The sequence below is a fragment of the Arvicola amphibius genome, chromosome 14 (genome assembly GCF_903992535.2).
Source record: "Arvicola amphibius chromosome 14, mArvAmp1.2, whole genome shotgun sequence".
NCBI classification, from domain to species: Eukaryota; Metazoa; Chordata; class Mammalia; order Rodentia; family Cricetidae; genus Arvicola; species Arvicola amphibius.
In genome coordinates, this window is record NC_052060.1 from 2,988,708 (window position 1) to 3,010,652 (window position 21,945).

The 21,945-nt window shown below is 42.5% G+C and overlaps 2 protein-coding genes and 1 non-coding gene across 30 annotated transcripts in view; all 3 read right to left on the minus strand.

The window, feature by feature from the left end:
- Positions 1-2,738: 2,738 nt before the first annotated feature.
- On the minus strand, positions 2,739-6,848 carry Hax1 (HCLS1 associated protein X-1). Of its 2 annotated transcripts, none has more exons than XR_005283194.2 (7): positions 6,403-6,848; positions 5,603-5,859; positions 5,257-5,444; positions 3,523-3,574; positions 3,312-3,404; positions 3,126-3,216; positions 2,739-3,003 (listed from the first exon to the last, which is right to left on the minus strand). XR_005283194.2 is itself a non-coding variant. In XM_038312107.2 (7 exons), exons 1-7 carry the CDS (start codon positions 6,453-6,455, stop codon positions 2,918-2,920), a joined length of 834 nt encoding a protein of 277 aa, XP_038168035.1. In that variant the 5' UTR covers positions 6,456-6,833; the 3' UTR covers positions 2,739-2,917. The 2 variants fall into 2 exon arrangements, 1 of the variants encoding a protein (XP_038168035.1); XM_038312107.2 differs by having other exon boundaries at positions 3,312-3,418; positions 6,403-6,833.
- Positions 6,849-7,848: 1,000 nt separating this feature from the next.
- Ubap2l (ubiquitin associated protein 2 like) overlaps positions 7,849-21,945 on the minus strand; it is a 57,398-nt gene continuing 43,301 nt past the window's right edge. For 7 of the 27 annotated variants that reach the window (XM_038312091.2, XM_038312083.2, XM_038312088.2 and 4 more), the window contains 8 exons: positions 19,855-19,908; positions 17,731-17,812; positions 17,085-17,302; positions 16,300-16,405; positions 11,180-11,247; positions 9,900-10,097; positions 9,440-9,490; positions 7,993-8,631 (listed from right to left, as the gene is read on the minus strand). In XM_038312091.2, coding sequence (XP_038168019.1) covers positions 8,536-8,631; positions 9,440-9,490; positions 9,900-10,097; positions 11,180-11,247; positions 16,300-16,405; positions 17,085-17,302; positions 17,731-17,812; positions 19,855-19,908 — 873 coding nt within the window. In that variant the 3' untranslated portion in view covers positions 7,993-8,535. Of the gene's footprint in view, positions 7,960-7,992; positions 8,632-9,439; positions 9,491-9,899; positions 10,098-11,179; positions 11,248-14,015; positions 14,421-16,299; positions 16,406-17,084; positions 17,303-17,730; positions 17,813-19,854; positions 19,909-21,945 lie in introns of those variants that run through there. The other 20 variants (XM_038312096.2, XM_038312089.2, XM_038312094.2 and 17 more) reach the window with 8 other exon arrangements.
- Positions 17,887-18,022, minus strand: LOC119801521. Its single transcript, XR_005283211.1, has one exon. It is a non-coding gene; the product is annotated as a small nucleolar RNA SNORA58 (small nucleolar RNA).

Consider the following 21,945-nt stretch of genomic DNA (forward strand, 5'->3'; position numbering starts at 1 on the left):
CAGTCCTTTCCTACTGTGTGGGTCCTGAAGATGGAACTAATGTAGCAAATGCCTTTATCTACTCAGACAATTTGGTCCTTTGTGACATTTTCATATATTATCTCATATTTCTAAAACCACAGAGACTTGTTTACTTGTCAGGTTCACCTCTCTCTGTATAGAGTTTATTCCAAGTTACTTTTGTTTGTATAAAGTTCCATTACTCATGTGAGAAGATTTCCTTATATCTGGTGATCTCTGGCTTAATATTTATGATTAAACACGGAAAAGCACATCGGACAATCCATTGTATTCCTACTAGTAGGAAATCACCTACTAAAGACAAGACAGCATTTGTACTTTTGAAAGGGTCTCAGCGTGTAGACCAGCCTGGTCTCTGCCTGGGATTACAGGTGGCACTACCATACCTGGCCCTATCATATTTAAGAGTGTTATAAAGAAGGGCTAAGAAGATGGCTCATCAGCTTAGAGCACTGGCTGCTCTTTCAGGGGACCTGGGTTCATTTTCTAGTACCCACATGGTGGCTCACAACTGTCTGTAACTCCAGGTCCAGGGAATCCCATGCCCACTTCTGTCCGCCACAGGCACCAGACATGCACATGGTGCTCATACATATATGGAGGCAAAAAACCCTATATACATAAAATAAAAACGAACCTTTTTCCGGATTTATGCCATATATAAAGATCAAATTCAGAATTAAAAACCTAAAAAGTACTAGTATGAAAATCATATCAGGCCTGGAAATATGGTTCAGGTTCAAGGTTCATGCCTCAGTGGCCTACACCACCACTGCCCAGTTCATTTGACACATTCGGAACAACAAAACTTATCAAGAGCTGGGCAGTGGCGGTGCACGCCTTTAATCCCAGCACTTGGGAGGCAGAGACAGGTGGATCTCTGTGAATTTGAGGCCAGCCTGGTCTACAGAGTGAGTACGTTCCAGGACAGCCTGGACTGTTGCACGGGGAAACCACGTCAAAAAACCAAAACCAACAATAATAACCACAACAAAAACTTAGCAGCTAACACAGAGGAGTACCATTTTAATCTTGGTTTAGAAGAGATTTCAAAACAAACAAACAATGTTCATTAAACAAAGAGTTTAATACCCAAAGATAACTTTGCCTACAGTAAAAAGTTCTACCAACCAAAATTAAGAGAACAAATTAACAGATTTTGTTTGTTTCTACCAGGGTTTCTCTGTGTGACCCTGGAAGTCCTGGAACTCACTCTATGACCATGCTGGCTTAAGAGATCTGCCTACCAAATGCTGGGACTACAGGTGAACACCACCATCCCTCCCAATCCTCAATAGATTTTTTTTAACTACTATCTCTTGTCCTTAATTGTTATATTTTTGTTGTTACGGCCCACAGGTTAAGAACACTTGCTATTCTTCTACAGGATATCAGGCAGCTCAGAGCTCCAGGGGATTCAACACCTCAGAATGCAGGCACCTTCACACACACAGTACACAGAAGTTCACACAGGCACACAGACACAAAATAAAGCTTCTTTTTTTTTTTAATTTTTCAAGACAGGGTTATGGGTTTTTTTGTTGTTGTTTTTGTTTTTCGAGACAGGGTTTCCCTGTAGTTTCTAGAGCCTGTCCTGGAACTAGCTCTTGTAGACCAAGCTGGCCTCGAACTCAGAGATCCACCTGCCTCTGCCTCCCGAGTGCTGGGATTAAAGGCGTGCACCACCACCGCCCAGCCCTATGGGTTTTTTGAGACAGGGTTTCTCTACGCAGCCTTGACTGTCCTGGGATGACATAATTAGTTCTAGGACAGATGGGCCATAGTCTATAGTCAGATCCTGTTTCAAAAAAAGTTAACAAGAAAGAAAAACTTCAGTTTAGCTAAAACGTTTTAATTTAAAAAATCTGTTTCTGCTAGCTATATTTTTAACATTAATTAAAACCAATAGATAGTAATTACACAGGAAAAAAATAATAAATTAAAACATAAAGAAATAAAAGCAGTCTGGAGAGATGGTTCAGCAGTTAAGAGCGATTGCTCTTCCAGAGGTGCTGAATTCAATTCCCAGCAACCACGTGGAGGCTCACAATTATCTATAATGAGATCTGGTGCCCTCTTCTGGAGTGCAAGCATGCATGCAGACAGAACAGTGCATACACAATAAGTAAATAAATAAATCTTAAAAAATTCCTAAGAGAGAGACAAACAGTGCACCTTTGATCTCAGCACTCAGGAGGCAGAAGCAGAAGATCTGAGTTCAAAGCCAACCTGGTCTACACAGGGCACTCCAGGCTGATCAGGAAAAACACAGGGAGACCTGTCTACCTCCCACAGAGTTGTTCAGCCTGTGGTCTTGGACTTAAGGGAGCAGCTCTCCTAGTTCCCTGCTGGCACCTGCTGGTGGTCTGAGACACCCTTCTGCTAGAAATGTTATTGGAACTACCTCTAGTCATAAAATCATTTTCTTCTTGCATCTAATTTATTAAATCTTGATTTGGAAATGAAAAAATATTTAAAAAATAATAATGAAGGGCTACAGAGACACCTCAGTGGGTAAAAATAACTGCTGCCAAGTCTGAGAACGTGAGCTGGAACCCACGCTGTGGAGAACTCATTCCCACATGTAGTCTTGACTTCTACATGTGCACACCACTCCTGTGTACACACACAATATAAAATTGTAAGTCAAGATAATTTTGGAAGCCCTGGATGGGTAAAGAAAGCAAAAGAACTTCGACAAAATCAAGACCAAGACCTTTAGCATAAATAAAGGCTTTATTGGTTAATTTGGATGAATGACAGACTGGCATAAGCTCAATGCATTGTTTCACACACTTACAACCCTTAGGATGACACACAAAGCTAAGCTTATTGGCAATGGGCAATTTGAAGGGAGTGGAAAGGACCTGAAGACTTCTGAAGGTTATTAACAAAGCTACCGGGATCGAAACCAACGTCCAAGGAGCAAATCCAGGATGGAAAAGGGATCATCCAGAGCTGAAGATCTTTCAGAGACTGGATCTAAGGAAGAAAATCATACATATTGACAGAATAAACAGGACAGAGCAAAAGTATCAGTAAGTAGGCATAGCCTTTCTCCAAGGAGTTAAGAGATGGGCCTTTCTGAGTAACTCTTAACGTACCACTGCTGGAACTGTCACGTGCTTCGTGGTGGGTCACTGTGGTCTCGTTCCGTCCCTCACTGTCCACCACAGTACGGCGCTCCTCCACGGCCTGCAAGAAGGTCCGCATATCGCTAACACCACTGTTGAGTCCTTCTTTTCAGAGCATTCTCTAACCAGTTTTTTAACTCTTCTCTCTCAACTCACCCCATCTGGCTTGGTGATCTTGGTCACAGAGATGCTCTTGAAATAGGGTTTGGGTTGGGGTTGGAGAAGTGGACCGAGACCCTCCTGGGAAACCTGGGAGTCAAGATCTGAAAAATCAGAGAGATAACAGCCAGGACAGAGTGGGAGGAGGAGACTCCTCAGAGAGCTGGAGGCGGAGGACATGGCAAGTGTGCCCTCCCGCCAGACTCACCGTTGTCCTCTCTGGCTCTAGAACGGGGGGTCACAGGCCATATATCATCCAACTGCAGAAGAAGCCACACAGAGTTGGTGAAACTTGAAGGGTCAGAGACCCAGACTCCTCCTAGGTTCCAAAACCCCCACTTTCATCTGGGCAGCTTACGTTCACACACCTTCAGTAGTTCTATACAGACTTCTACCAAACTGACTTCATGAAATACTTCCCTGCATCTACAAGATCTTTTTTTTTTTTTCAAGACAGAATTTCTCATCCTGAAACATACTCGATAGACCAGGCTGGCTTCGAACAAACACAGATCTGCCTGCCTCTACCTCCCTAGTGCTGGGATCAAAGGTGTACACCACCATGTCTGACTCAAGATTCTTTTTCTTTCTTCCTTTCTTCTTTCCTTCCTCCCTCCCTCCCTCCCTCCTTTCTTTCTTGTGTGTTTTCGAGGCAGGTTTTTTTTTTCCTGTGTAGACCAGGATGGCCTTGAACTCACAGAAACTGGCTTGACTCTGTCTCAAGAGTGCTAGGATTAAAGGCATGCAATATCATGCCCAGCCTCAAGACCCCTTTTTAACCAATAATTAATTTAAAGAATTAAAACTAGTAATTGAAAAAAAAAAAAAGCAGAATCAGGTGGTGGTTCAAGAGTAAATTCCAGGACAGCCAGAATGACACAGAGAAACTTGTCAAGGGGGGGGGGGGGGGGAAGACCGGTGGGCGTGGCAGAATGTTTCCATTTCCCCTTTGTGTTCTATTCTCCTGTACTGCAAAAAAGAAAATGGAAGCAACAGGCTGGAAAGATGGCTTATAGGTTAAGAACACTTGCTATTCTTCTACAGGATATCAGGCAGCTCAGAGCTCCAGGGGATTCAACACCTCAGAATGCATGCACTTACACCCACACGGTACACAAAAATTCACACAGGCACATAGACACAAAATAAATAAAGCTTTTTTTTTCATTTTTCGAGACAGGGTTCCTCAGTAGTTATGGCTCCAGTCCTGGAACTCCCTCTGCAGACCAGGCTAGCCTAAAACTCAGAAATACGCCTGCCTCTGCCTCCTGAGAGCTGGGATTAAAGGCGTGCACCACCACCACCCAGCAAAAAAAAAAAAAAATCTTCAAAACAACAAACAGCAACAACAACAACAACAACAAAAACCAAACTAACAAACATAAAGGTAGGCAGGTGCCTGAGTTTGAGTCCAGCATGATCTACACAGCAAGTTCCAGGATTGCTAAGGCTACAGAGAGACCCTGTCTCAAAATACATACATACATACATACATGCGTACTTACATACATACATACATAAAATAAAAGAGGATAGGGAACACTCTTGCAGGAAACCATAGTTTATAGCTCCCAGTACCAGAATGGTGGCTCACAACCATCATAACTTGAGTTCCAGGGTATTCAATGCCCTCTTCTGACCTCTGTGAGCACCAGGCACATGCAGTACAGAGACAAACAATCTGGCAAAACACTCATACATATGAAACAAAACAAATAAGCCTCAGGCTAGGTGTGCTAGCACATTTTAACCCAGAGGTAGAGGCAGGTCTCTAAATTTGAGGCCAGTCTAGTCTACACAGTGGGTCCCAAGACTCAAAACAAAAATCCCAACAAAGAAGAAAATTCAGATAAATGCACTAATTAGAGCAGCTGGAATTCCAGCTCTGAGATCCCAGGGAAGGGTCTAGTCACTGCACTTTAGGTGAACACAGAATACTCACCCAATGAAAAGGTCTCTGAGACCCCCAATCTGGAGCTGACTTGGGGGATTCAGGTCTTGCAGGACTCTCCAAGACCCCCTCAAAGATCCTGGGCTGGTGACTATCAGGGTATTTAAGCATTGAGTCCCGCAGAGTCTGCCCTTCCCGCAGTCTCTCACTAGGTGTTTCTGAGTCAGGACCTGGAAGTTCTGCAGAAAGTTGGGAAGTGATACTGGGATAGGAAAGGACTTAAGACACATTAAATCTTTGTGAAATCAGCTTTTACAATCTCCATCCCCAACTACTCTACCAGGTCTGTATTTCACCCAGTAACCCAGTAAGTTCTCCCTCAGGGAAATCTACACACCAGGAGAGTGGGAAGGCAAGGTCCAGGCCCCCATCTCACTGAAGATGCTATTGAAATCTCGTACTAGATCATCAAAGCCAAAGTTGTCGTGGAATCGCATCCCTCCTCCTGGGCTGAAGCTGAAACCGAATTCCTCCGGAGGCTGAGAACCATCAAACCTATAGCTCCCTCGACCCCACGTGCTTCTGTCTTCCTCCTCTTCGTCATCATCATCGTCATCATCTCGAGTCATCCCGCCAAAAAAGGGATCTCTGTGGCTGCGAGTGGAGGCAGACAAACCACGAAGATTTCAGCACTGTCTAAGCAATAAAATCAACCCAAGGCCAGCAAAATGGGACAGGGATAAGGGTCTAGGCAGCTGAAGAAAACACCGGAGGGCTGGCTTCCAAGTCAAAACAACGCTGATGAATCTATTCGGGTTTTGTGTGTTTCTAATTAGAGCCTATCCCAACCTCCCGACATCTCGCAAACGCCTCCCTGGTTTTTCTTCAGTGTCTCACTGCCCACTCCTTTTGCCCAAGGTCCTGCTCACTTGCTCATTTGTCCTCTTCCCCAGACCCCCTTTGTCTTCTCCGCCCAGGTCCCTGTTGCATCACCCCACACTGGAGACAGGCACTGTTTCTCTCCTCTTCAGAACCGCTTTGGTCACTGTGGCGAGGCGAGTACTCAAGGTAGAGATTTTTATCCTCACAGTAGGAGTTGAAGGGGGCGGGGAAGGAAGCTTTCCAAAAATACTGCAAAGGGGTCAAACGTCCCCAAAGAACACCCCTCCCTCATGTTCAGCCCAGAACTACGCTCACCTCCGAGGTCCACGAAAGCCGAAAAAGCCCCGGAAAAGGTCAAAGAAGCTCATTACCGTAGGGGCACTAGAAACTTTAAACTTCTGCAGGACATGAGCGAACACCCTGTCAGATATAGCTCGGGCTCAGCAGTCGCTGCCGGAAACCAAGACTGCGACGCGGCATTGTCGTAAAAAAGGCCGTAACCCGGAGGAGGAAGAGGCGGGGTTGACGGCGCTCCACAGTCGCGAAGCTTCTTTCTCATAAGCCACCTTTCAGTTTTGAGTGAAGGTGGGCTGTGGAATTCCTACGGTCCAAGATCACATCCCTTCTAGGTGATTCTTCTTCCTGCCCATCTGCCAGGTCCCAACGGATGTTTCTGTTACTCTTTCTGGTTCCGAGTAAGCCGCCAGAGGGAGGAGCCTGTCCCGAGCCCTGCCTCAGAAAACACGCCCACTTTGTTTCTAGACTGATGTAAGTGACGTCCAACACTATTTGTTGGGCAGTGGTTTACCAAGCTCCTTCCAGAGCGACTTCCTTACTGCTCAACAGTTAAGAGGAAGGATACCAAGAACCTCTTGAACTAGTAGGGAATTAGTTTGGGCCACAAAAAATTATTTTAAACGTGTTTATTCGACACACGGTTTCTATGTGTGGCCCAACAAGGTAGTATTTCTACTAAGCAGGGAAGAGAAACTACTGAAGCACCCCAAAAAGGAAAGGAACAAAGAGCGTGTAACTATGAGATTCCGCACTCCAGAGGCAGGCGGAACTCTGTATGCGGCCTGGTGTACACAATTTCATGCCAGACTGAGGTACACAGCGAGACCCTGACTCAAACACACACCCTCCCCACCCAAGCCAGGAGGATACTTGCAGTTTGGGAAGTCCGAAGCATAATATCTTGAATCCTTGGCAGTATGCTGAGTTTCAGGCTCTTATAAAGGAAATAAAACTCCCTTTCCCATGTAATTGAAGTTCAAAACCTTTTACCACACCATGCCCTCACCCCAGGTCTTGCTCTCCATCATCCACCCCTTTCCCAGAAACTGGGCATTTCTAAGCCACGTAGAATAGGCAAGGCAGGCAGACCTCTGAAATGGAGACTAGCCTGGTCTCCATACCAAGTTAGAGGTCAGTCAGAGTTACACAGTAAGACTGTCTGAAAAACAAAGCTCAGACAAGTACTGTAGTCTACCTCTATAAAGGGAAAAGGGCCTAAGCTTGAGTGGTGCCAGTCAACAGCTACTGTTGGCTTCACACTGCAGCATCCTTGAAAAGCACGCTCGGATTCCCAGTCCTTTCTCCTTTAAATGTTCTTACTCCTCCCCACTTTACTTCCTGAAACTTGCTGTAGATGAGACAGTTTCTAGGAGAAATGAAGATTTGTAGTGGTTCTTTCCAGTCACAGGGTATGAAAGGGAATCCCCGTAAGGGCAAAATACTAGCACATTAAGGTGAGAGTTCTTAAAGGGCAAGATTTCACTTTATTCCACAGCCTTCGAGCCTGCTAGAGAGGCCCAGTTGGTACGATAATACTTATTCACCAAGCTGGTCATCGACGAGAGTGAGGATATCCTAGACGGAGCAAGAATGGGCAGAGGCTGAAGGTAGAGGTTTGGTTTTTTTCTCCTTTTTTATATATATATGTATATATATACAAGACACATTAATCCATTAAGTTTGAGGACACAGTACAAAAAAAACACTTCAACTAATTCATATGACAATGCTGTTCATATTTATGACGCCATTTTTTGTGTGTTGTTTGGTTTTCCTAATAATAAAGGAGAAGACTTAGGGCCGTTGGGCTGACATATATTTGGGGGGGTGCCTCCCTACCTCATCCATACACCACCAGGGTGACCAGGAAGAAGTGAAGGAAAGGCAGGGCCCAGAGCCAAGTTTCATAATCTTGAATGCAAAGAGGAAGGGGGTGGGGTGGGGAAGAGAAAATACAAATCCTATAATACATACAACAGGGTGGGATGGTATAGGAATGGGACAGACATGAAGCTGAGGTGTGGGATGGGCCGCTGGGGTGTGGAGCAGCGGAATCGCCCCACATTCTTTTCTCTCTTTGATGCTGTTTCCATAGTTTCCAGGCTGAGAAGCCCTCTCAGAAGATGGGACCGGGAGAAGAGGGTCAGGGCCTCAGTTGGCCCCCCAGCTGTAGCTGTTGTAGGCAGACTTGTTGGTCTGGGGCTTCTGCGGGATGGAGCTGGTCTGGCTACGTTGCCCGCTGCCCGTCTGCAGGGATGGGAGGGTTATGGGGGAGGAGAAAGGTGTCTAGTTAGTGGGACCAAACTGTAACATCTTGACGTGGAAATGTGTAAAATAGTTCTATTCTCTCATTTCCTTTACTTAGAGCTGACTGTGAAGCCAACGTTTCAAGCATAGAAAACTGATTCTACATAGCCTCTTTTACAAGGCGACCTTTTTCTTTTTAACCTTAAAGTATAGGAAAAATGAAAAGTGGACAAGAACACTTTGGAGATAATATGGTGAGTTGGTTCCATTCCTATCAGTTGTCTTCCCCACTACCTATTGTCCTGGTCTAAAAAAGGCAACTATGAGAATTCTGGCCTTTTTGAAGTGAGTGATCACAAGATGATTACATTCTCACTCATCTCTGTGAATGCCTCAATATGGAAAGCTTTATCTTTGAGAGCAAGAAAGTTGCCTAGCCACCTATGTTGGAGTTCTTAAGTGGTCTCTTTTACCACCAGTCAGATCCACCCACCACCACACATTAATTGATGTGAAACCAATCAAACAAAGGAAAGACCTGAGGCACCAGGCTCCAGATGCTGCCCCTAGAATCTTTTCCATTGTGGTAACCAAGTGTTTTCCAGAGTTGGGGAAGGGTAGAAAGATAAAGAGGGTGTTGAAGAGGGAAGGAAGAGAGGATGGGGAGGCCAGAGAGCTTAGCATAGTGTTTCTGTTTGTGTATCCCGATTTGTGATTGGGTAGGCTTTTCAAGTTATCTGAGGCTGTGGAGGTGAAATGGGGACTAAAAAGAAGTTGGTTCAAGCATATTATCATTTAGTTTCATTACCTGCTCCTCCTGCTGGCGCTGGCAACAGAGAATCATCTGCAAATATGGTAGCTGAGGCAGAACCAGGATATATGGAAAATAAAGGGACAAACTTTTGACAATAGAACTCCACCATTAGAAGGGAAAGCTATAATGTCAGGGAAGGGAGAAGGCTGGGAGAGGTTACAAGGGAAGGTGTGACCCAGGTCTGACAGGATGAGGACAACTGTGCCACGGGAGGTGGAGGAGAAAGGTACCAAAGGAACTGGGCAAAAGGGTTTCAATCTGGCCCATTCTCTCATGTTTCCTTTGCCAACTGCTCATGTTATGTGCGCTTGTGTTGTATGTGCTGTGCCCCTGGCTGGCACTGGGAGGGCTGGGTGAAGGTGGTGGTAAGGAAGGGTAAGAAAAGGAAAAGGGAGGCAGTTTTAAGGGATAGGAAGGAAGATGAGGGAAAGGAGAGAGGGGGAAGGGCTATTACCTGGCCATCCTGCTGCAGGTGATGATGAAGGATCTGAGAATGTGGCTGCTGATGGGGGGTCAGAATATGCATAAAGGGGGCAGGTGGGTAGGCAGCAGCTGTGGCAGGATTGATGGGCCCTCCACTTCCTAGGGCTGAAGGCAAGTTGAAGGAGGCAGCAGGAGTACCGGAATGAAACCCTTGTTTCTCAAAGGACTGCTATCCCAGGAGAACAGGAGGAGAAAGAGTAAAAGGGATCATCAGAAAAACTTACTGAGCCCAAATACCTCTATCCTCAGAAAGCAGCATGGTCAGAAACAATAGCACACCTCAAGTCAAACATTCAAAAGTCTTAGTCCTAGCTCTTTTTTTTCTCATAGCTCCATGATCCTAGGCTAACTAACCACTCAGCCTCAGTTTCCTCAAAATAAAAGATAAATCAGGCAATGATGGTGCAAACCTTTAATCTCAGCACTCAGGAGGCAGAAGCAGGAGAATCTGAGTTCAAAGCATACAGAGAGAGTTTCAGGACAGCCAAGAACAGCTAAGGCTACACAGAGAAAGCCTGCCTCAAAATAGAGGGGAGGAGGGAAGGAGAGAGAGAGTGCGCTACTACTGACCTCTTGTCCTAAGGATCAAGCAGAAAGATGACTGTCAAAGCACCCATAAAATCTCACATTAGTCAGGCATGATGCTGTATACCTTAAATTCTAATTACAGATGGATCTCTTCAGTTTGAGACTAGCCTGACTACACAGTGAGTTCCAGGCTAGCCAGGACTAAAAAATAAAACCCTTCCTCAAAATAAATAAATAAAAATAAAATTGTATATTCCTGCCTCTGTGGCTTAGCATAAATTAAAACTTCATAGATATTTCTGAAGAAATGAATAAAAAACTTTGTAGATATCTTGAGTATGAAAGGTTCTGGGACATAAAATGAAAACAGACATATCTATAGATAACTCACAAACTACTCCATTTCCACTCATGGTTATGAACTTACAAAGAATGAAATTAACTAGTTTCCCTTCATTTCCTTATTTATTCTCTTGCAAAGTTATGAAAATACTACGTGGGTAGATCAAGGGGCCAAGACCATTTCACAGTAAATAAATGACATTAAATTACAATTTACAACACTTGACCTTCCTATGACATTTCTCATGAAGTCCTAAAGAAACTGAAGTCTACAGACAACTCGTTTAGGAAAGGTAGAATGGTTTCGGACACCTCTCCTGAGGGTTCTAACTGCGACTCCACCTCCATCTCTTTCTACTTTCACCCACACCAGGCACCTACCTGGGTTTTGGAGTACACAGAACCCGAGATATCTGGCACGCCCGTGTTACTGGAGGTGACTGATACACCTAGGGGAGGAGGAAACAGAGAGGATTAGCTCTGTCTGCTATCAGCCTAGTCTCTGTTCCTAGGACAACGTGATGTCTGCAGCCTTTCTAGCTATGGCACTGTAAAAGAATTTTGGTATGTTTTTTCCACCATTACATCAGCTCTGAAATGTTAGAATTCATAACATAAATTCTGCCTGAGTTCTTTTGCCCTTTCTAGATAATATGTGTGGAATACATGTATGAACATCTTTTTGATGGGAGCACAAGGGGTATGAGCAAAATTTCAGTAGCATGATTTCAAAGCAAAGGGGTATTATTAATTTAATGTCCACTGTGAATCAGTCTACTCAAACTCCACTTGGTTTTGGCTCTTACTGTTCTACAAGACACTTTGGGGCTCAAAATCCTTAAAACTACATTGTTAAGTATTAGGAACAGTTCAATGCAGAGAGGCCCCAGTGCTTATTCTCAGAGCCTCAATTCACTTCCTGAACCTCACTTCTCTGCGAATGCTAGGCTTATATCCCTGTGACTTAAGGGCTTGCACAAGATGAATCTCTCCTATGATTCTAGTGTGGGGTGGGAGGGCGCCTACGTGAAACACAGAGGCAGTGTTGCCACAAACAACAGCTTTAATCCACATCTAACTCACGTTTCCTGCGGAAAATTTCCTGCCACCACAGTTTAAAGTAGCCTGTAGTAGTATAATCCATTTTAATTTAAATAAACATACTGCTACACTCTTCCTTCCTAACAGCATTTGTCAATGAATCAAGAAAACAGAAGCCATGAGATAATCTAGCATGGCACCAGAGACATTTTAAATACAATGTGGAAAATACGTTAATTTAACTAGAAATTCACAATTGAAAAAAACATTAGCTCCTGTAAAAATAGACATTATTAGCTCCTGTAAAAATAAAAAAGGAAACCAGAAAACTACATTCTTATGCTTTTAGATTCTTGCCTCCAGAAGTACATTATTCTTTTATTTGAGAAGCACTCTGACGGAGCTTTGTTCAGCTTTTTTTTTTTTAAAGAAGCAATATATTAATGATAAAATCACAAGGAACCTTCCATTCACTCCATACAAATTCCAGAAACTCAAATTCTCCTAACCAATGCCTAAAAGGCAGCCTTTAGGAGTTAAGCTCACAATCACTTTAGAACATTTAGTCAGTAATTAGGTGCTTTTCTAGCTAGCACAAGGACCAGGGTTTGACCTCTAGCTCCAAGAGAAAAAAAATTAACGTTAAACCCTACCATATCCTAAGTCCAGATAGTGCCCTTCAAAAGGAACAAATACAATTCTGGGGGAAGAAAAAGAAGCATAGAAATAAAGCATGAAAAAATACTTCCTTATCTCCAAAGCCTTAACTGCATGCTTCGAAGGCACAAAGTAAACAAAGGGAACAGTGTATCAAACTCTTTTGGAGGTAGCAGAGATTTTTCTTCTTTTCAGACCCCAGATGCCTAACTGAGAGAATGGGCTGCAGGCAGAACTTCAAGCTCAGATATGGAAGGACTGATGCTAGTGAGGTTGATGGGAGGGAAATGAGCCAGGTTACAGAGTATTTTCAAGACAAAACCAAGAGACAGTGAGTTATCTTTAATAGATGAGTGCCTACAGCTGACTTGGTTACTTTCTTGCCGAGAGAAGCTACTTAACTGGAGCCACCCTGGGTGGTAAGGAGAAATTAGGGTCTAGCAAGCTCCTACCTTGTTGATTTTTACATAAAAAGTTTAGTTCAAGTTTTAAATTGTATAGAAGAACCAGAAATGCAACAGGGAAAAAGAGAATCCTGTATAGTGGCTATAATAGCCTCTATGTAAGTATTAGAAAACCTAAAAAATAGCAGGCTTTGATTTCCCTATTTTTACTAGCTATTACAGAGATGCTCAGACGAAAGTTTTGTTCGCCTTCCCATCCCACCTGTCCTACCTACCCCAATTACCCAACAGTGATAAAAAAATAAAAAAATTACAAAACAATGTAGGTGGTAGGCAGAAGGAGAAAAAAAAACATTTCTTACTTAGCATGGCAGCAACTTGGAAAACTGATTAAACTCCATAGGACCAGAGGGGTAAGGAACTGTACTAAAGGAAAGTTGAGTATATGGTTTCTGATTAACCAAGGGTGGTTGTCTAATTGTTCAAATTTCTGCTATAAACCAAAGGCTGACGGTGTACTGGTTAGTGAGTGCATGCAGGACAAACTTCCCAACAGGATGTCTGACCAAACATCTCTCATATAGCTTTGGCTACATCCACTAGTAAAAAAAGACTAAAAATTCACAGTCTCTGAAAAGCCATCAAAGGACCACGAACAGTGTTCCAGGCTAGCACAGTTTCCACAAAGCCCGAGCCATCAACGAAGTGATCACTAATAACCTGATGAGATATTAATCAGACAGTCAACGGTGAGAACCAGATGTAGAAATTAAGCCTTGGACGATACTTCCCTAACAACAGCTTTAGCCTTTCACTATGACGTGACACTAACTTCTTGTCCCTTGCCCTCATCTTGAGTCAGAGGCAAGGGGAGGATCTACATGAAAAAGTAAAGACATAAAAGCATGGGAAATCAGTTTTGTTGTTTTTGTTTATTTATAATAGCTTTACCAACCAATAAACAGCCTGGAAACAAGCTGTTTTAACTATACTGAAACACTAACAGCTCTTTGGCTATACTAGGGATTGACTGAAAAGACCGCCCTCCACCCTTTATCCACAATACAGAATTGGCTCCTAGTGTCCAGAAAGACATGCACGGAAAGAACGCAGAGTTAGCTAAAGAAATACCACAGTTTATTGAAGACTACAAATATTTTTTGTTACAAGTTGGAACTACATGCCTTCCAGAAATCAAAAGCAACAGCAGGCGTGTGCATTGATGCTTCGGAGGTGCTGCACCGCTCGAACTCGAAATGGGTAAGACAGGGTCAGACACATGGGGGAGAAGGGAGATGGGGAGGGAGGTAAGTTCAAAAGCCCAGAAGGTATCCACCAACTCATTTCCCCAAGCCACGCAGGCCATGGCCTCAGCTCAGCAGGCTCTCCTCTGTGGTCTGGTTTCTGAAACAAGACTTCAGTGCAAATTTATACACACACACAAAACACAGCCCCCAGGCTTGGGCCAAATTAGCTCTCAGCCGTCCAGAAATGCTTGTAAGGGGGTGGATATTTTCTTCCTAAAAGGAATCAAATACACAAAAATAAATGAATTTAGAGGTTGATGAGGAACAGAATGACAAGAGCCCTCTGTTGGGGGTTGGCAATTGGGGGTTCTCGAAAATCTGCTATAGCAGATTTCTGAAATTTTAAGGTAGGTAAGAAGCTCAGAGTTTCAAAATCAGATTCCAATCTGATTCTGGATCACTTAGTACTTAAACCTAACAGTAAATCTGGGAGGTAAAGCCATTCTAAGTCAAAAAGCTTTTATCTCTATACTCAACCAAAGATTAGGGTAGGCCTTGGTCAATGAGAAAAGTAGCCATAAGGAGTATAGGCCTTAAATCTCAGAGTTTCCTGAAGATTTTGAAAATGTGTATCATGACCCAGTTTTATAAGTCACAGTTCAAACCTCTGTCTATTAATACCTAAGCCTATTTGTTGTCTTCTGTGCTCAGTTCTCTAATTACTATAAAGTTTGGCTATTTACCTACAGAGTCCACAGAAGAATGAAGAACACTTGTTAGTAACTCTAAATCCCATAGAACTGTAACCAGGATGCAAGCTTTTAAAGACAACCCTCAAGTCCAACCCATTAGCAACAGCAGCAATCACCTCCCCAGATTCACCTGAAAGTCATTAAGACAAGTACATAGAATTCTTTCCAGTCCTCTCAGGAATAGTATATACCCCAGTGCTCAACAGTGGCAAAGACTGCTACAAATCAGAGGCAAGCCTGGGCTACATAGAGACCTTGTCTCAAAAGCAAAACAAAACAAAACAAGAAAACAAGTAAGACAGATGTGATGGTGCACACCCTTAGTCCCAGCACTCTGGAGGTACAGTGGATTCCAAGCCAACCTAGTCTACATACTACTGAGTGCCAGGACAGACAGGGCTACATAAAGAAACCCTGTTTCAAAAAAACAAAAACGAAATCATTTAAAAAACCCATAAAGTGGAACAGGAAAAAAAAAAAACCCATAAAGTTAGGCCGGGCAGTGGTGGTGCACGTCTTTAATCACTCAGGAAGCAGAAGTAGGTGGATCTCTGTGAGTTCGAGACCAGCCTGGTCTACAAGAGCTAGTTCCAGGACAGGCTCCAAAGCTATGGAGAAACCCTGTCTCAAAAAACAAAAAACAAAAAACAAAAAACAAAAAAAAAAAAGAAAAGAAAAGAAAAAGAAAAAAAAGAAAAGAAACAAACACATAAAGTTTAAAAAACCTACAAAAACAAAATTTTCTCTTCATCTCCATCATCCAAAAGTAAAGCAACAATGTCAGTTAGAGAAGCAAGGGCTAGGCTACGCGTCCATAAAATCCCTACACTACTTCCTGCTACCAAAGGTGCAACAAGTCTGTGCAAGAAGACTAGCTAAACAAATGAAGAAGAAACCTAAAGGTTCGAGTCTCACTCCAAAGAGTAGTCAGTCGTGTCTACTCATTGTTCTCCACATTGTATGTAGATCTTCTAGCTAGGGAATTAAAAAATGGAAGTCATGTAACAAAATTAGCACTACAAACTTATGCCAAACCTATCATACATAGTCTGTTAGCTAGAAAAATATCTAAACCTTCTCTTCAGTACTCTTCCACTCTTGGTGCCATGCATGCTACCATTTTCCCCAGTGATATTTCAGTGAAATCTTGGGGCCCCTGCCATTTTTCGCCCGAACTCAGATTAGCCATTTGAGCATTCCCACTGTGAATAGTGGATACATGCCCGCCCTAGTACAAGCTCTTTGTTGGTACTGTTCTTAGACCTCTAAGCCAACCAAACAATTAACAATCATGTGGGGAGAGTTAGCTTGTCTCAATGATCCACTTTCAAATACCAAGTCTTTCTCCCATCTAGTAATATCCCACACAGACCACTGAACAAGGGCCAAAGGGAACTTACCAGTGTTGTATCCGTGAGACCCATATCCACTTGGCTGTTGGAAAGGGGTGGCCGAGGCATTCACACTGACATTCACACCATGCTGCTTGGAAGAGGTAGGAGCCACCTGAAGAACAAAAAGGACAGAAATAGAATGAAATAGCAACAGATAGCATCTGTCTCACTTGTTCTACTCCGAAGATTGGACATTCAGGTAGATATCATCCTAAAGTAGGTTGGCCAGCGGTTGATCCTTACTGATTGTGGTTGAATGAGAAATGCTTGAGGAGGTTATAGAATCTTCCAGAGGTGGAGCCTTCCTGAAGGAAGAACATGAGGATCTGAGAGTGTATCCCATCTTCCTGTTCTCTCCACCTCCTACTTCTGGCACCACACCATTATGGACTCTCCCCAAAACTTCACTTTTTCATGTGTGAGTGCTTTTGGTCATGTTATTTTAAAATGACAACAAAAAAATAACTAAAACACTAATGTCTTCACAACTGACCTGAGCAGTTAAGAGATAGTTTATAGGAAGAAAAGAAAAAAGGACAATGGTAGCAGAGAAAGGAGGAGGTGGCGAAGATATAATGTAGTATCACAATCTTCCTTTGGCTAACTCTAAGATCAGGTAATCCTTGTTCCTATTAAAATCCCACATCCCTTCTTCCTAAACCAGAAATAGGCCAAAGGTACAAGTTGTTCCTCATTTATCACTAAGGGGTCATTTAGCCTTGAAAGCAGCTAGAATGATGCCCAGAATTGAGATCCTTCTCAACAAGGAGACGAGCCAGTCAGTTACTCACAGGGAACACAGCAGGCCCATACTGGAAGGTGCTGGGGAGGCCCGGGACCCCTGTATAGTATGGCAGGCTGGTGTAACTGTAGCCAGGAGGCAGCGCCGGGTTCAGGAATGTCTGCTGCGTGGTGTGATGAGTCTGCGTCTGGTTCTGTTGGGGTTGGGCCAAGGTTGTGGCTGGGGCTGGGGAGGAGGCATCCCCGCGGCCGAACTTGGTGAGGTCACCTAAGAAAAGAAGGGCTAGCTGCATACTCTATAATGTGCAAAGGGATCCCCAAATGAAAAATCCCCATCTTCCTCTGCCAACTTGTTTTCTTTAATCTCCATCCCATCCTTTTCCTACACCTTGCTTCTCCAAGGGCTTGAAGGACAACAATAGTTAAGGGAAGATGAGAAGACGATCAGTTATACATAAACAAAAACCTAAGGACTAGCGAGGCAATGAGATCGCCACTGTACACAGGGCAAAGTGGCACAAGGGAATACAGAAGAGCAGTTCAATCAAACTTCCTAGAAAAAGGTGGAGACTAACAGACACCCCACCCCCACAAAAATCACACTTCTGCGAAAAATCTTAATTATGGAACTCTTTTTGCTACTAAACACATTTCTATCTACACATCTCCCTGTATTCAGCTCTATCCCAATCCTACCAGAATAAGGGTTGCTGGCCAGGCTACCATCCCTCCCAGTAAGTGGAGTGGTGGGTGTGGGAAACGGGATACTGTAGTAATCCTAGAACCAAAATAAAAGAGTAGAGATTAAATTCCACTCATTCCCCAGCATGGAAACCACAAGAGGAAGCAAGAGAATGTTTGAGTGCTGCAATTTATCCTGTCACTGATTAAACAGGTTAGTGATCACATGAACACCAATTAATCTTGCATACACTGTCCCCCCTGCCTGGCCATGAGTAAGAGTCAGACAAGGTCTACGGATATGCTTGTTGGAGTACACATCAAGGTCTAGCAGGACAAACAAGGTTTAATCTTACATAGATCCTTCTAGCTAATTTTGAGAAAACAGGTTCTTCTTTCTGCCTAAGTGCTTAAGATGAGTGTGGGGCCAGAGAAATTGGCTTAGTAGGTAAGAGTGCTTGCTACTTGGACCTCCAGCATCTATGAAAAAGCCATGGATATGATCATGGACATGCCTGTAATACTAACATGGAGAGTATATGGATGGGTCAGAACAGAAAGCAGGATACACAGAATATCCTCCTCTGGCAACTGCATGCACATATACTCTTAAAAAGGTGATGCACAGGAAGCAGAGGCAAGTGGCTCTCTAGAGTTTTTTGAAATCAGCCTCTACATAACAAGTTCTAGGCCAGCTAAGGCTATATAGTCTTAACTACATAGAATAAATGCTGGGACTAAAAGCATGTCCCAGCACACCCAGCCTACAAAACAAAAAAGCTGCATGTGGTGGTGCTCCCATAATTCCAGCATTTGAAGATTTGGAAGGCTGAAGCAGGACAATCAACAAGGCCAGACTAGACTACATAGCCTACAGTGAGATTCTGTCTCAAAACAACAAAGCTGGACCTGTTAACACAAGTCTGTAATTTAACTATTTGGAGATACTTGTCAAGTCTAGAGCTCAACACCAGCCTGAGCAATTTAGTGAAACTAAAGGCTCTGAAATATAGTATTTGTCAAAACGCAAGAGGCCCTAGGTATGATCCCAAGAACTACTAAAAAATTTAAGGCATTAAAAATACCCTGACCATCTGAATAAGCTGGCTAGAGCTCCCACTAATTCCAATTACTCTTGTAAACTGCCTAAGACAATAAATGCTTAAAGTACCCCATCCTGGGGATTCTAAGAAACTCATTAGTAAAAAAGAAAGATAAAAGAGATGACACAGAGAAACAAAAAAAAAATGAAGAAAAGCCAGGAAGGTTGGGTGTGGTGGCGAATGCCTTTGAGTCCAATACTCCGTATACACAGCTAGGACTATGTAGAAAGATCCTGACTCAACACCAAAAGAAAAAAAAAAAAAAACACACACGCCAGGGGTAATGATAGATGTCAGTGACAGTCCTAGATACTTAGGAAATAGAGGCAGGAGAATACAAGGTCCAGTAGTTTGAGGCTAGCCTGAAAAACATGGTGAGAACTCTCCCATTATTAAAATGAAAGAGTAGAAATATAGTTCAGCAGGATTCAGCCTAGCACACATAAAGTCCTACTTTCAATCATAAGGGAATCAAACAAAAACAAAAAGCAGAACAGAAAATTGATGTTGACAAAGTATGCTAACAGTTTTATTAGTCCATCTGAGCTGCAGCTATGTAGCATGTATTTTAATGCAAATTACCAGTGTGTATGTATATATATGGTAAAGTATATGGGGAAAAAGACTGAGAAAAGGCTAGGATATTGAACATCAGAAAATTCATTCATCAATTTTGTTTGGCTTTTGTTTTTTTCAAAGAAAGGAGCTAATGTAGTAAACTGGCTTTGAACTTACTATGTAGGCAAGGCATGTTTTGAACTCCCGGTTTTCCTGCCTCCACTTCTCATATGCTGGGATTACAGGCAAGAGCCACAACTGATTTTAACATTAATTTTAATGTGTTTTGCTGGGCGGTAGTGGCATATGCTTTTACTCCCAGCACTCAGGAGGCAGGGGCAGGCGGACCTCTGTGAGTTTGAGGCCAGCCTGGTCTATGGAGTAAGTTCCAGGATAGGGTAGTCTATATAGTGAAAACCAATCTCAAAAACCCCTAAATTTAGTGTTCTTTTTCCAAATTTCAATCCCGCATACTCACCAATGGAAATCTTGTCTGGAGCATTTGTAAATCATCATAGCCATATACTTGTGGCTGCAAGAAAGACATTTAACAACATTAAGAGGAACTAGTCATGATGGCATAGTAAAAGACAAGAAAAAATTTAAAACATTCTCATTCTCACGACAGATTATTTCCTTCTGTTTTATGTGGAAAGCAATAAAGTACAGAGATTAAATGATTCATGAAAGGTCTTAAAGCGTCCCTTAAACTACATGCTATATATATGTAATGACTAGGCTGACATTAAGAGGACCGGTAAGGAAGAATTAATAGATTTAAGTACATGAACAGCGGGCTTTTTATTCTATTGAGCAAGTACTATCTCTTGCAGACCTTAAAGCTTAGATTGAAATTTATCCTTTCTAGGACTCACATTTTTTTACTTACCCATATTTCCAGGAAATGTTAAAAAGTATGCCAAAAAACATTTCTTTAATAGTTAAGAGCACTGGCTACTCTTCCAGGACTCATGTTTGATTCCCAGAACCCACAAAGTGGTGTACATTCACCTGTAACACAAGTTCCAGGGAATCCAATGCCCTTTTTCTGGCCTCCAGAAGAACCAAGCACACACATAGGACACATAAATACACCCAGGCAAAACACTCATACAAATAAAAATAAACACACACACAGATACAAACACACTTAAGTATGCAATGTGGGACTGGAGAGATGGCTCAGTAATTAAGAGCAATAAGAGCAATAATTGCTCTTCTAGAGGATCTGAGTTCAGTTCCCAGCACCAGCATTAATTACTATGAGTAACTCTAGTTACAAGGGACCAGATGCTCTCTTTTGACCTCCATAAGTATCTACCTCTGCATGGCACACATATACAAATACAAGCAAAACATTTATACACCTTAAAAAAAATGTTTTAAAAGTATACAATGTAGAGGTTAAGTTAAAAGTGCCTGCTGCACTTTCAGAGGTGCTGAGTTCAATTCCCAGCAACCATGTAGTTGCTCACAACTACATTCTACAATGAGATCAAATGCCCTCTTCTGTCATATAGGCATATATGCAAACAAAGCCCTCATATAAATAAAATAAATGAATAAATTAAGTATTCTTTTAAAAAAGTATACAATGTAAAAAAGATATTTAAGAAGAAGGGGAAGCGTTGGGAAGAAGGGGAGTTTAAGAAGGAATAATAAAGGGCTAAAGAGATGGCTCAGCAGTTAAGAACATTGGCAACTCTTTTCAGAGGTCCTGAGTTCAAATCCCAGCAATCACATGGTAGCTCACAAGCATCTATAATGATATCTGGCGCTCTTCTCTCCTAGCATATAGGCTCTATGCATACATAGAACCACCATATTTTAAAAAGAAAAAGAATGACAATTTAAAAAATGGAAGGGTGGTATGACCAAAATATATTATACCCATGTATGAAATTGCCAACTAATAAAAGTTATTAAACAATAAAAGAAAACTTTTAAAAGCAGTCAAGCCTGGAAGCCTTTAAACCAAACACTCTAGGCCAGTGTTGGCTGGCCTAGAACTCAGATCTACTTGTCTCTGCATCCATAGTGCTGAGATTAAATGTATTTATTACCACACCCGACCCAAGAATAGGTAGTTTTTTTGCTTTGAGTTGATTTGGTTTTTCAAAATAGAGTTCTCTGTGTAACAGTCCTAGCTGTCCTAGAACTCGTTATATGGACCAGGCAGGCCTCAAACTCACAGAGATCCATTTGCCTCTGCCTCCCCAAGTACCGGGATTAAAGGCATTCATCAACACACCCAGAAAAGATAGGTGTTTTTGAACAGAACTGTTATAAATAATTTCCATCTTAGTGAGTATTGACTCCTTGAAGGTAACAGAAGACACTAGAGAAGATACTACTATTGTCACGCATTTATTTTCAGGTAGTTCTAGATTTGAATTGTAAAAGAGAAGGTCAGAGAAAGCAAAGAATTATGGAGGTAGAGAATCAAAAGCATGTGAAATAACATATACTACACATTCTGGCTGTTGATGCTCAAGACCCAGAAACCATATTTCACGTAGAACAAATGATCAGCAAAGGGCCTTGTCAAAGTTCAGCCCTTCCTCTACAA

Coding starts and splice junctions, on each gene's coding strand:
- Hax1 (XM_038312107.2), bottom strand. CDS start 6,455: ATGAGCTTCTTTGACCTTTTCCGGGGCTTTTTCGGCTTTCGTGGACCT. Junction 5,445..5,602: donor CTTGCCTTCCCACTCTCCTG/GTGTGTAGATTT, acceptor AACTTTCTGCAG/AACTTCCAGGTCCTGACTCA. Junction 3,419..3,522: donor TAGAGCCAGAGAGGACAACG/GTGAGTCTGGCG, acceptor CTGATTTTTCAG/ATCTTGACTCCCAGGTTTCC.